The following is a 14,616-nucleotide window of genomic DNA, read 5'->3' as shown; positions in this document are numbered from 1 at the left end:
TCATGTTGGCATGGATACCGGTCGCTGATGTTTCTCGCGAGACCACCCACCAACCATTCTGCCTCCGAGTCCACATGCTGGGCCACCAACCCACTGGCTTGGGGCTCTAGAGCTCCGTAAAGATGTTCTTCTTTGTTTTGCTGCGTGAGTTTCAGAATGCTCAAGAAACATCAACACTAAGGAAGTGACCTTCTGGCACAGCAAAAATGCTGGTTCCATCCATTCCACTGTGAGTAAATTAGCCTGCTTGCACTCCCACCTTCCAACGCCCGAAAGGCGTTGGTAGGTAGGTGCATGCCAAGCCTCATTCTTGTTTTCAAGTAGCCTTTTTCAATACGTTCCAAGCCTCGTTCTGGTGCTCCAATAACCTTTCTAACTGCATTGCAAGTCTCATTCTGGTGCTCCAATAGCGTCTCTCAGTGCGTACCAAGCCTCATTCTGGCGTTGCTACCTACTTCTGTCTGTGCGTTTCAGAGTGCCTTGTGGTGTTCGCTCTCCCTTCACAACGGGATGACTGAAACCAACCACCTTAAAGGCGGAGTTTGGAAGCTAGAGAACAAGGTACCAGAATAAATATATATATATATATATTTTTTTTTTCCTAAGCAAAGAAAACCGGTTCCCGGGAGTTGCTGGCTCGAGAAGTCTCCAGAAAGAAAAGTGAGGAAATCTAAATATTCTTCATGTATCCCTTTGTTTTGTGTAGGTGTTTACTTGGTTTCAGATATTTTTAAAACTCTAGCAGGCCTTGCGAAGGACTAAGAAGAGGGTGGGGGCTCCAGTGGTGTGGCCAGAAAGCCAATTTTAGATGGGCACAAAATTTTATTTATTGCATTTGTATCCCACACTTTCCCACCTCTTTGCAGGCTCAATGTGGCTTACAATACATCATGAATGGTGGAGATATATTAGAAAATAGACATTAGGTATATTTTCAAAGCACTTAGCCTTCCAAAGTTCCATAGAAACCTATTGAACTTTGGAAGGCTAAGTGCTTTGAAAATATGCTTCTTAGTGTTACAGAAGCATCTTGGGCAACATGATAATGATAAAACACGATAGTAGTATAATGAGCAGCTATTGTAAGACAGTTCTGAATATATGTGGAGGAGTTGTATATATTCACATTGGTAGATCTTTGTGGTATGCCTTCTTGAAGAGATAGGTCTTCAGTAGTTTTTCTCTTCCCTGCCCTACTCTTACCTCAAAATATAAATACATTAGCTAATGAGAAGCCCCGAGCTCAGCTGAACACATTCTCTGAGGTTGGCCAGAACTCCCTTTTACCAAATTTGGCAGGTAAGCAGCAGCATTCCTAAGCCACTGAGGTTGACACCTCAAGCTCAAGGATGCTATCGCTGATTGCAGAGTTTGGTAGAGGGGAGTTCTGGCTGTCTTTGGAGGATGTACTCGGTAAGTGTCAGGACCACTGTTAGACATGCTAGGGCCCAGATCAGAAAATAAAAGAGGGCACCCCTCTCAAATACCCTCTCCTCCCTTCTTCCCCTGTGATTTCCCCACATGCTATTACTATCATACTGACAGGCTCTCACCAAATACAGAACAAGGGATCACAAATTAGAAATTAAAATATTTAGGCAAAAATTGAACTGGGAACCTCAAGAAGTTAAACTTAGTATCTACTGCAACACTGGAGAAATAAAAGCATAAATGCATTTCCTTTTCTACTGAACACAAAATAAAGATATTTGATATGCACATTTCCCAAAGCTAACGTATTTAAAATATTCAAAATAAAATGCTTTTTTTCTACCTTTGTGGTCTGGGCATTTTATTTTTCTAATCATGTTGGTTCAAGTTTCTCTTTTCTGCTTTCCTGTCTGTTGTTTGCTAATTCTCCTTCAAGTGGCTGCCGTCCATTTGTCTTTTCTACTCTCTCCTGTCAACTCAAACTTCACTCTCTCTCACCTTTCTCCTCCTTTTCACTTTTCAGCTACCTATCAGATTGCCATCTTTTACTCTCACCCACTAGCTCTCCCATTCCCCATCTCACTCCTTCCTTTTCACCTTTAATCTATTCTCCATTACCATATTTCTACCCTGTAATCATTATCCTCTCATTCATTTCCATGGTTCCACTATTCCCTCCACCTTTCTAGCCCAGCAGCTGCTCCCTCTTTCTCTCCCCTCCTCACTCTCGTAGCGTGACATCGCCCTGTCCCTTCTCTCTTCCCTCTTGCTATCTCCTCCATGGTCTAGCATTTTCCCTCTCTCGTCCCTCATTCTCATTGTCTGGCATCTCTCCATCACTCTGTTCTGCTCCTGGATCCAACATCTCCTTTCTCTTCTCTCTACCTCCTGAATCTCTGCCTCCCTCTTTCTCATCTACCCCCATGTCCAACATCTCTCCCCATCCCTTGTGCCTGAGGTCCAACATCTTTCTTCCCTCTCTTTCCATGCAGCACTCTTCCTACCTCCCAACATCCATGTCCAACATTTTTGTCTCTCTCCCACTCCATTTTTCACTCTTCCTCCCTTGTGCCCCAAGTTCAATATCTCTCCCTTCCCCCATGCAGCATCTCTTCCTTCCTCCCCTCCACATGTCCATTTTTCTCTCTTGCTCCTCTCCATTCAGCATCTTGCCCTCCCCTCCACCACATATGCAAGATTTCTACCTTTCTTGCCCCTCTCCACCCCATTGCTGCATCTCTCCCTTCCACCCCATGTCCAACAATTCTTCCTCTCGCCCCTCTTGCAGCCTCTCTCCTTCCTTCCCTCCCCCCACCATATTCAATATGTTTTCCCTTTCTCCTCCCCTCCCCTTTTTGCTATATCTCTCTCTTCCTCTTCACCCATGTCAACAAATCTTCCTCTGTCTTCCTTCTCCCCCACTTGCAGCCGCTCTCCTTCCCTCCCCCACCCCACACACTACTCTCCCTATTGCTTAAACGGGTCTGCAAGAGCGAGTCCCACATGCTGTCTACCACTAACCCGGAAGCCTGGGCCTCCCCTCTACCACGTCCTGCCCAGTCAGAAACAGGAAGTTGCAAGGACCTTTTGGTACAGCAAGAATGCTGATTCCACTGGAAATAAATTAACCTGGTTGCATTATCACCTTCTGACCCCCGAAAAGTGTTCCTGGTCTACATTTCCCAACAGCTTTTTGTACTGACAGCCTAGCTGGGGCTGTGCAGGCATGAGAGAGATTTTTGTCAAGAAGTGGTTGTGGAGATGATGCATGGGAGAGAGCAGGTAGTGAGATTTTGTTTCCAGGTTATTAAAGCCTCAGTGGCTCCTCAGGCTTCTCTGTGCTCCTTTAGGTATGACGCTGGGCCTAGGCTTCTGGCCATGGTTCTGAATCTGGGCTGCCTCAGTGATGACCAGAACCCAGTTCGGTTTGAGCCCCGAGAGCCAATGATGATATGAGGCCTGCTGAGCCCATTGCTTTCTCCCATGGATTCTCTGGCTAAGCACCTACCTACCATACTTTGAAAGCTGCTGCTTTTACTGCTTGCAAAGGAACTTTCTCCAAACTGATCGGTGATGAATATCCAGTGTCAAGTGCCTATAGAATCGGGTACAGCTGAGATCAGTCATCTTTAACTTCCCGTTCTCTTCCTCCATAGGCTCTATGGTCTTAATATTTCATTTTTTTTAACCTAAAAATAGCTGTAATACAGCTCATTCAAGGCACTGGTTTTCTGTCCCTCTTCTAGAGACATATGCAAGAGACAGATTTGTATACTTCAGATTATTTGTTGTGGCTGTCCAAAAAACCAGTTTGGTTAGGAAACATTGCCTTATGACATGTTGACAATAGTCCTAACTGCTGTCATTTCTTACCTCAGGGTGCAGGTTTCTGGTGGCAGCAATGTCTCCAAATGGGTTAGGTTTTTTTTTCTTTCTTTTGTTTTTTTTAAATCTTAAGACAGTGATGAATTTCACTTCTAGGCAAGAGTATAATGGGTACAATTTTAATCTCTGAAGAGGAATTGAAGAAGCTGTAGAACTTTTTCCAGCATTTTCTGTTGCCAACTACAGCCAGCATGTAGGAGACTTTGGTGATGGCTTTGACTTCTGTTCAGTTTTTCTAACTTTCTAATTTTCCTATGCCAATGTTGAAGATAATTTCAGATCCGCCAGAAAGATGACATCTTAAAAGGTATTTTAGCATATGATACCCTGAGCATACCTGAGGGTATAGGTGCCAGATCTGAGTGGAGTGAGTGCTTGAGCATACCCAGTACTGAGGAAACTCTTTACTGTGTCCAGGAAAGGATAATGTGTTGTAAATTTGGCACCCCCAATTATTGTGAAAAGTTAGCTCCTATGAATCAGGGCACCATGTATAACTGAAGGTGTATAAAGGCATGGGACCAGGCAAGATCCATCCCAGGATATTTATTGAGGGAACTCAAAGAGGTTCTGGCAGGTCCTCTTAAAGATTGTTTAATAAATCCTTGGAGATGGGAGAGGTTCCATGGGATTGGAGAAGAGCGGGTATAGTCCCTCTTCACAAAAGTAGTGACAGAGAAGAAGCTGGAAACTACAGGCTGGTAAGCCTCAATTCAATTATTGGAAAAGGAATGGAAACGATGCTAAAGGAAAGGATAGTGAACTTCCTGGAATCCAGTAGGTTACAAGATCTGAGACAACATCGTTTTATCAAAGGTAAATTGTGCCAAACGAATCTGATTGAATTCTTTGACTGGGTGACCAGAGAACTGTATCAAGGATCTGCTCTAGATGTAATCTACTTAGATTTCAGCAAAGCGTTTGACATGGTTCCTCATAGGAGGCTCTTAAATAAACTTGGCAGGCTGAAGTTAGAACCCAAAGTGGTGAAATGGATTAGGAACTGATTGACAGACAGATGCCAGAGGGTGTTGGTTAATGGAATTCACTCGGAGGAAGGAAAGGTAAGGATTGGTGCTGAGGCCAGTTCTGTTCAATATATTTGTGAGCGACATTGCATGATACCAAGATTTGTAACAGAATGGACACCCTGGAGGGAGTGGAAACCATGACAAGGATCTGCAAAAGTTAGAAGAATGGTTTAATGTTTGGCAATTAAAATTCAATGCAACGAAGTGCATTGTGATGTACTTAGGGAGTCATATATGTTAGGCGGTGAGAGGCTGATATTCACTGACAGGGAGAGGGACCTTGGGATGATAGTATCTGAGGATCTGAAGATGAAGAAACAGGCAGTATCTGTAGCCAGAAGGATGCTGGGCTGTATAGGGAGAGGTGTAACCAGCAGAAAAAAAGAAGTGTTGATGCCCCTGTGCAAGTCGTTGGTGAGGCCCCACTTGTGTTCAGTTTTTGGAGGCCATATCTTGCTAAAGATGTAAGAAGACCTGAAGCAGTCCAGAGGAAGGAAACAAAAATGGTATGGGGTTTGCGCCAAAAGACACATGAGAAGAGACTGGAAGGCCTGAATATGTATACCCTAGAGGAGAGGAGGGACAGGGGAGATATGATACAGACGTTCCAATACTTGAAAGGTATTAATATAGAAACAAATATAAGGGAAAACAGTAAACCTAAAGGACATGAATCGAGGTTGTGGGTTGATAGACTTAGGAGTAATGTGAGGAAATTCTTTTTCACAGAGAGGGTGGTTCATGCCTGGAATGCCCTCTCGAAGGAGGAGGTGGAGAAAAAAACGGTGGCGGAATTCAAGAAGGCGTGGGATAAACACAGAGGATCTCTAATTAGAAAATGAATGGTATAGAAAACAAAACGTAAAGGGTTGCATATGTGTTTGCATGTCAAGTGGTGTTTAGATGGCAACTCTGGCTGTAAAAACTAAGGCTCGTGCTGGGCAGGCTTGTACAGTCTGGGTCCCGCATATGGCAATCTGTTATAGGATAGGCTGGAGAGGGCTTTGACAAACTTCAGTAATTTGAAACGCGAGGACAATGCTGAGCAGACTTTTATGGTCTGTGTCCTGCAGATGACATGATGGATTCAGATAGGCTGGAGTGGGCTTTTATGGCAACTCCAGTAGTTGGAGCATAAGGACAGAGCCAGGCGAACTTCTACGGTCTATGTCCCAGAAACACCAAGGAAGGATCATTGTCAAGCATAATATCGCGTTGATTGTTGATTTAATCGTGACTTGATAATGTAACTGTTGAGCAGACTGGATGGACCGTTCAGGTCTTTATCTGCTGTCACTTTTATGTTACTGTGTAGAATGGTGTAATTTATAATGGGGAATAAATGGGAATTGGCAGCGCAAGGGTGAGCCATCTGTTTTCTTGCCTTCCCAACTTTGTTTCAAAGCCTCACTCGCTCAGTTTCAATATGGCTGGCATTTGGCCAAAAGACTAGCATTCTATTCAAAAAATACACCTTTTGCCTTAATGTCCAGTTTTATTGTAAATAGTAACACTTTTTTGATCATCATTTCAGCTGTACAGAATGCCTCACAAGATTGCATTTATTGTGATCAGCTCATCTGGACGTGAAGATGGCTTCAGTGCAAAAGAACTGATGGTGCATGCACCAACTGTAAATGGATGGCGATCGGCAAGGTATTATAACTAAAGAACTAAAATTGTTCTCTTCCACTAACTGGGAAGTTTGACTCCCTGGCTCTTAAGTAATAGTAATGAGAATGTTGAGGGAAATAACTGGCATGTTTTTCTCTTTGCAGATTTTGCCAGTACCCTCAAGAAATTGTCCTTCAGATGGTAGAAAGATGTAGAATTAGAAAACTACAGCTACTTGCTCATCAATATCTGATTTCTTCCAAAATTGAGTTTTACATTACTGAAAGCCTACCTGAATACTTTGCACCGTACCAGTCAGAAAGGTTTAACAGACTTGGGTAAGGGAGAAGATAAGTAGACAATATTTTTGTGCCATTTTACTTTCATGTACCTGATATTTACTATTGATTACCAGGTTTGGCGCAAATTGAATTTTGATAAATTCTCACTTTTCAGGCTAGTAGGCAAATGAAATATGCTTATTTAGCAGAGAAATTTAAGCTTGTATGATCCTAAAAGGCAGCTTAGATCAAACAAGGATACTCCATTTTTAGTTGTGTTAGGTGCACTTCATCACCTAACTTAGTTTAGTAAAAGGATCCCAATATATGGGAAAATTAAAAAAATATAACAGCATGTGAAAATTAACTCAGTAGTAGACTTTTCCCTAAATTCTGTGGCCTGAGTGAGGTGATCCAGGGTCTATGGCAGGGGTCCTCAAATCCAATCCACAACCCAGCCTAGTTTTCAGGATTTCAACAATAAATATGTATGAGAGCTATTTGCATGCATGGAATGCAGACAAATTTCCTACATTTTATAGAAATCTTGAAAACCAGGGTGGGTCATGGGCCTTGAGGACTTGATTTGAGTACCCCTGGTCTATAACATTCAGTCAAGACCAAGCGACTCGTCAGTCATTTAGAGATGTTCGTCTAGCTCTGTGGCTCTGCCTTTGCTGCTTGAGTGATGGGACTGGCGGGATGGTTTGGCAGTGCATGGACACTGACTCATTTTTTTCTGTTTACTATATCACCTCGATTCTTCTCTACTGCCACTGATTTGTCTACTATCCTATTTGGCAATGGAATTCCATTTCTTTTTTTCCTTTTTATTTCTCTCTTTATGTTGTAAACCGCTTTGATATGACTTGTGGAAAGCAGTATAGTAAATGACTAATAAACTGTAAACCATAGTACAGATCTTGTTGGATAATGTGACAGCGGTAGCTTCTATCAACCGTCAGGGCCACCAGCAGCAGACAGGTATCAGAGGGAGTAGGTCCAGTACTGAGTTGGGTAGAGAAGCACCTCACAGCCTTATTGATGGCTCACGTAGCTGGTGTGGAAAATGCGCAGATTTCATGAGCAGAAGTAATGCAAACTTTTAAATTAAAAAATAACCACCTATAAGAGCTTGTCAAAATTAACTGGTAATAGTATAAAAAGTAGGCCTCTCCCTTAATTCCATAATATTGGTTATTTTGCATTATTTATTTATTTGTTGCATTTGTATCCCACATTTTCCCACCTATTTGCAGGCTCAATGTGGCTTACAATTTTCCGTCATGGCTTGCGCCATTCCAGAGTACAGATACAATTGGTATTATATAGAAAACATGGATGACATAATAAACAAATCAGGTAAAAAGAGGAAAACATTCAATTGGTATTACATATAGAAAACATGGATGACATAATAAAAGTAAACAATCCGGTATAGGGAGAAAATATTCCGAGTATTAAGTAAGTGATGGTGCATTACAGTTCCTATTATGAATCATTGTGAGTTTTTATTTATTTATTTGTTACATTTGTATCCCACATTTTCCCACCTATTTGCAGGCTCAATGTGGCTTACATAGTACCATAAAGGCAATCGCCTAGTCCGGTAGAGGAACAAATACAATTAGATGTTAGGGTGGAGTAGGGTAGGTAAGATTCAGGCACATTAGGGGTTGAAGATAGGAAGGGTTAGATAATGTCCAATACAATCTTTGGTATAGATGTGTTGCAGAGTTGAGGCATTTATGTTGGGTTGCCTTACCGAACAGGTAGGTCTTTAGTGATTTTCTGAATTTTAGGTGGTCATAGATTGTTTTCACAGCTTTTGGCAGTGCGTTCCATAGTCGTGTGCTTATGTAGGAGAAGTTGGACACATAGGTTGTATTGTATTTGAGTCCTTTGCAAGTTGGGTAGTGGAGATTCAGGTAAGTCCGTGATGAACTGGTTCTATTTCTGGTTGGGAGATCAGTCAAGTCAATCATGTAACCTGGGACTTCACCCTAGATGATCTTGTGGACCAGGGTGCAGGTTTTGAAGGTGATACGTTTTTTGATCGGAAGCCAGTGCAGTTTTTCACAGAGGGGTATGGCACTTTGGAATCGTGTTTTACCAAATATCAACCTGGTTGCTGTATTTTGGACTGTCTGGAGTTTCTTTGTGAGTTGTTCTTTACATACCGCATAGATTCCATTGCAGTAGTCAACGTGGCTTAGTACCATTGATTGAATTAGGTTACGGAATATATCCCTCCGGAAAAATGGTTTTACACGTTTAAGTTTTCACATTGAATGAAACATTTTCTTTACAGTGGAGTTTACTTGGGTCTCAAGTGTAAGATTGCGGTCAATTGTAAAGTCTAGTATTTTGAGACTATCTGAAATGGGGAGGATATGATCTGAGTTGATTATGGTTGTGGGTTTGTAATTATTGTGCTGGGATGAGAGGATAAGGCAGTGTGTTTTATCAGTGTTCAGTTTCAATTGAAATGAGTTTGCCCATGAGTCCATGGTGTTTAAACCACGCTTGATGTCATTGGTTGTTTCTGATAGGTTGTGTCTGAAAGGGATGTAGATTGTGACATCATCAGCATAGATAAACAGGTGGAGACCTTGGTTGGATAAGGACTTGGCCAAAGGGATCATCAATATATTGAAGAGTATTGGTGACAATGGTGAACCTTGCGGTACTCCGCAGTCTGATTTCCACATTGGTGATATGTTTGTGTTAGATTTTACTTGGTATGTTCTTGTGCTTAGAAAACTCTTGATCCATCTAAGTGTATTTCCACCAATCCCAAAGTGGTCTAGAAGTCAAAGAAGTATATTGTGGTTTACCATATCGAATGCACTCGACACGTCAAATTGGAGGAGAAGTATGCTTTTACCCATGGCTATTTCATTCTTGAATTTGGCCAGGAGAGTGACCAGTACAGTTTCGGTGCTGTGGGATGTGCGGAATCCTGATTGAGATTCATGTAGTAATGAGAACTTATCCATATAGTCAAAGAGCTGTTTGGTCACCATGCTCTCCATCAGTTTGACTACTAGTGGGATAGATGCTACTGGGCGGTAGTTGGTGAGATCGTTTGTTTTTTTCTTTGTGTCCTTCGGTAAAGGGGTGAGTAGGATGTTGCCATGTTCTTCAGGGAAAAGACCTTGTTGGAGCATGTAGTTTAGGTAGGATGCAAGGTCTTCTATGAAGCGATTGGGGGCAGATTTGAGTAGGTGGCTGGGGCAGGTGTCCAATTTGCAGTGGGTATTGGAGAATCTAAGAATTGCTTGGGTAACTGATTCAGTGGTGAGAAGAGAAAATTTTGACCAGCTACGGTCTGCTGGGCATTCTCCAAGGTCAGAGTCCAGTTCATTGATGAAGCTTTCAATATCGATGTTGTGCTGAGGAAGTGTATTGCGTAATTTTATTATTTTGTCATTGAAGTATTTTGCAAGTTTATCTGCAGATGGAATATCTGAGTTGGATGTGGTGATTGGAGTGATGTCTAGGAGCTTATTTAAGAGTTGAAATAGTTTCTTCAGGTCTTTATAATCTGGTCCTATTTTAGTTTTGTAGTAGGATCTTTTGGACTGTCTTATTGCATATTTGTATTTTCTTTGTGTTTGTTTCCATGCGTTGAGTGATTGCTCATCTTATATTGAAACTAATTGTAATTTATTGTAAATATATATTACCTAACGCAAAGAGCGAATGGCACTATTTTAAATAAAGACATTGTTGTACAGGCATAAATTTCTGCATGACAGAGCTGAATATTCCCCAAACAAGTTGAAATAATTTTTATATAGCACGAAAAATGCCCCAGTCATGTTTCTGGCTCAGTGATTTTGTAGACTCCAATTGTGTGTGATATTGAACATTTATTTTACCACTTTCTGCTTAATGGAAGGCTTGGTAACCAAACAACTTAATGACTGCATAGACAAATTCACAATATTACACGAATCACAATCAGGATTCCGCCCCTTACACAGCACCGAAACAGTACTACTCACCCTATTAACTAAATTCAAGCAGGAAATAGCAATAGTTAAAAGCATACTTCTACTACAATTCGACATGTCCAGTGCATTCGACATGGTCAATCATAACATACTACTAAGACTAGAATACTTCGGAATCAGCGGAAACATACTCAAATGGATCAAGGGCTTCCTAACCACTAGAACATATCAAGTGAAAGCTAGCACAAATATATCGTCACCTTGGCAACCAGAATTCGGACTACCGCAAGGATCACCATTATCACCGATCCTTTTCAACCTCATGATGACCCCACTAGCCAAGTCCTTAGCCAGTCAAGGCCTCTTATATGCTGATGATGTCACAATATATATCCCCTACAAACATGACCTGGCAGAAATCACCAATGATATCAAGCTCAGTTTGAACATCATGGACTCATGGGCAAACGCATTCCAACTAAAACTCAACGCAGAGAAAACACACTGTCTCATAATCTCATCCCAATACAACACGTATAAACCCACAAACATAAACACCCCAGGTTATACCCTTCCTATCGCAGACAGTTTGAAAATCCTCAGAGTAACAATCGATCGGAATCTCTCAAGAATCAAGCGAAATACACCATAAAATGTTCCACTCAATGTGGAAACTTAAACGTGTGAAACCATTCTTACCAAGGGAAATATTTCGCAACTTGATGCAATCAATGGTACTAAGCCATGCAGACTACTGCAACAGAATCTACGCGGGCTGTAAAGAACAATTTATAAAGAAACTCCAGACCGTCCAAAACACAGCAGCCAGGCTTATATTTGGCAAATCGCATTTTGAAAGCGCAAAACCCCTCCGAGAAAAACTGCACTGGCTCCCAATCAACGTATTGCTTTCAAAATCTGTTCCCTGGTCCATAAAATTATCTACGTCAAAGCCCCTGGATACATGAAGGACCTCCTAGACCTGCCAGCCAGAAACACAACAAGATCAGCACGAACATACCTGAATTTCCACTACCCAAACAACAAAGGACTCAAATACAAATCAACATATGCATCCAGCTTCTCCTATTTAAGCGCACAACTATGGAATGCACTGCCAACAATAGTAAAAACAACGTACGACCACCTAAAGTGCTGGAAAAAAAACTAAAAATGAACCTGTTCCAAAAGGCATACCCCACCGACCCAACATAAAAACAAGAGTATCTGTCATACAACAACACCAAGAACGTAATGGACTCGCACCACAACTCTCCCTCTTCCTACCTAATGTTCCCCCAATGTATCTACCATATATGATCCCCATTCTACCACAACCACACCTTGTCCTTATGTATACTTTGTATTTGTTCAGACCGGAACCGGCGAATCGCCGCTACAGTACTATGTAAGCCACATTGAGCCTGCAAATAGGTGGGGAAATGTGGGATACAAATGTAACAAATAAAATAATATCTGTTAGCATGCTTTTGGTTTCTGTGATTTTTAGTTATGTATGTGTTCCTCCTCCCTTACAGTTATGTGTCATTGTCAGACAATGAGAAAACTGGGTATAAAGCTCGTGAGCTGAAGTCTGTCTATGTGGATGCAGTAGGACAATATCTGAAACTGGTTTTCCATAAAAACTACGTCAATAGATACAACCTCTACAATCAGGTAAAGTTCAAGCAAGTTGATCTACCTAATGTGGAAAAACCTTGTTAAGCTTCACCATAAGTAGTAAGAGCAGCAGACTGCCCTTTTAAAACTAAAATTCTACTGCAGACTGGTGATTCATTTACCCTACATGTTACCTTCCTGAGGTAGGAGACGAGGCATTTTTACCATTTTGTACATCTTTTAAAATTCTTTCTGGCTGATGTTCAAAGCGATTTAAACAGCCAGGAGAGGAAATCACTTGTTCATGGCTAACTGTGAATATTCAGTGGCATTTAACCAGATAGTGCCCCTAAGTATTGGCGGTTAGCATCTAGGTTGAAACTGGCGTATTTGTGGGAGAGAGAGAGATGGACTTGGGGGAGAGCAGAGGGGGTGGAAGGGGGAAAGGGATGATGGGGAATGGGAGAAAGAGACCCGGGCAAAGGGAACTGAAGGGAGAGAGGGAAAAATGGACTGGGTACATGGGGGCAAATAGGGAGAAAGGGAGATGGATTTGGTGGAGGGGGGAAATGGAGAGAAGGGGAGATGGATGGGGAAAGCGAGGGGAGATGGATTTTGGGGACAGAAAAAAGAGAGAGATGTCCGATGGTGTAGAAAGAGAAGGAGAGATGTCAGAGGTGGAAGGGTTACAAGGGTGGGATGAGAAGGGGGGATGCTAAGAGCGTTGGATCCATGTGGGAGAGGGTAGAATATGGTAATGGAAAGCAGATGAAAGATAAAGGGAATAGGAAGATGGGAATTGTGAGAGGTATGGGATGAGAGAAGGCGATAGAAAGTTGATAAGTAGATGAAAAGGAATAGAGCATGAGGGTGAAATTTTAATGGACAGAGGCAGAAAAGAAAAAATGGAGGAGAAAGATTGATGTGTCAGAGACAGGTATATTGAGGGAAGGAGGAGAGAGGAAGAAATAACAAATGGACAGCTGCTGCTGGAAACAGATTTAGCAGAGACAGGAAAGCAGAAAAAAGAAACTGGGACCAATGTGATGGAAAAATAAGACCCAGACACACAAAGGTAGAAAAATATGCTTTTTATTTTGAATTTATTAACTGAAATACGTTAGCTTTGGGAAATGTTCGTCACAGGTGTTTATGTATTGTGTTCAGTACAAAAGAAAATGTATTTATTTCTTCAGTGTTGTATTTACTTGAATAAGTGTTTTGGTGTTTTAGGGTCCAGTGTAATAATTTTGTGATGCCCTCCCGGATTATGTGGCATATGGAAGGAACGAGCAGCTGCATCAGACCAGTCCCTCTTCCTCTGCTGGCCTGAGCTCAACTTCTTATTTCAACTGCATGGCTATATGGAGTCTGCGTGCTTCAAATAAGCAGTGGACCTAGGCTGGAAGAGGAAATGGTCTGATGTGCAGCTGCTTGCTTTACGCTACATGATCCGGGAGAAGACACAGTAAGGTGGGGGGCAAAGGAATATAGAGAGATAGGTGTTGAGGGCTAAGAGGAGAGAGAGAACTAGAAAACTGGGGAAGGGAAGGGGTTCAGGCTAAGTCGAGATGAGAAAGAAGTGGAGAGGGTACAGCCTGGAGAGTGATTATTATTGGGGGAGTGGGCAGGCCTTATGACGGGCTAAATTCTGCAGAAAAAATTGCAAAAATGCAGAATTTTTAAATATTGTGCACCCCCCCCCCCCCCCCCCCCCCCCCCCCCGTTTACTAAGCCACACTAGGGCTGGCAGTGTGCTAATGCTGACACAGCCCATTCACTTTGAATAGGCTGTCGGCATTGCCGCATGGCTTAGTACACAAGGGGGAGAATTTCCCAAAATGTTTTATGCAGAAATTTTCAGTTTACGCTGAATTCCCCCAGTAGTAATAAGTACAGTTCTTGCTGTTTGTATGATAGCATTGGTGCTACTGTTATGACTTATTTGCTAAATGTGTATTGAGTTTTTATATTTGAATTTTCTTCAGGTTTTGTATTCATTTTGTATTCATTCACAATGGGAGATTTGAGGGAGGAGTACATTTGTCCGTGGCCCATCGGCAAATGCATCTCTGTTTCTCCTCCTTTGGGGTTCTGCTGCATCCACTCTGGGTTTCTTTTTTGTTTTTGTTTTCTATTTCATTTTATGTCTACGTATTTGTTTCTAGTTTGTAGTCTATTTTCACTAAGTGATGGCCTTTATTTTCATTGTATAAAAGAGATTTTATTTATTTATATTTATATTACATTTGTACCCCGCGCTTTCCCACTCATAGCAGGCTCAATGCAGCTTAC

At 41.8% G+C, this 14,616-nt stretch overlaps 1 protein-coding gene across 3 annotated transcripts in view; it reads left to right on the top strand.

Annotated features, from left to right (window-relative positions):
- The first annotated feature begins 69 nt into the window (after window positions 1–69).
- The window catches only part of CEP104 (centrosomal protein 104), a 71,535-nt gene continuing 56,988 nt past the window's right edge, over window positions 70–14,616 (top strand). Inside the window, exons 1-5 of one of the 3 annotated variants that reach the window (XM_030222082.1) lie at window positions 70–229; window positions 475–561; window positions 6,382–6,503; window positions 6,626–6,799; window positions 12,240–12,378. In XM_030222082.1, coding sequence (XP_030077942.1) covers window positions 511–561; window positions 6,382–6,503; window positions 6,626–6,799; window positions 12,240–12,378 — 486 coding nt within the window. In that variant the 5' untranslated portion in view covers window positions 70–229; window positions 475–510. Of the gene's footprint in view, window positions 230–474; window positions 562–606; window positions 661–3,334; window positions 3,539–6,381; window positions 6,504–6,625; window positions 6,800–12,239; window positions 12,379–14,616 lie in introns of those variants that run through there. The other 2 variants (XM_030222083.1, XM_030222084.1) reach the window with 2 other exon arrangements.

This window comes from Microcaecilia unicolor, chromosome 13, assembly GCF_901765095.1.
Source record: "Microcaecilia unicolor chromosome 13, aMicUni1.1, whole genome shotgun sequence".
Classification (NCBI taxonomy): domain Eukaryota; kingdom Metazoa; phylum Chordata; class Amphibia; order Gymnophiona; family Siphonopidae; genus Microcaecilia; species Microcaecilia unicolor.
The sequence above is the reverse complement of the archived record's forward strand: the minus strand, read 5'-3'. Positions and strand labels throughout refer to the sequence as shown.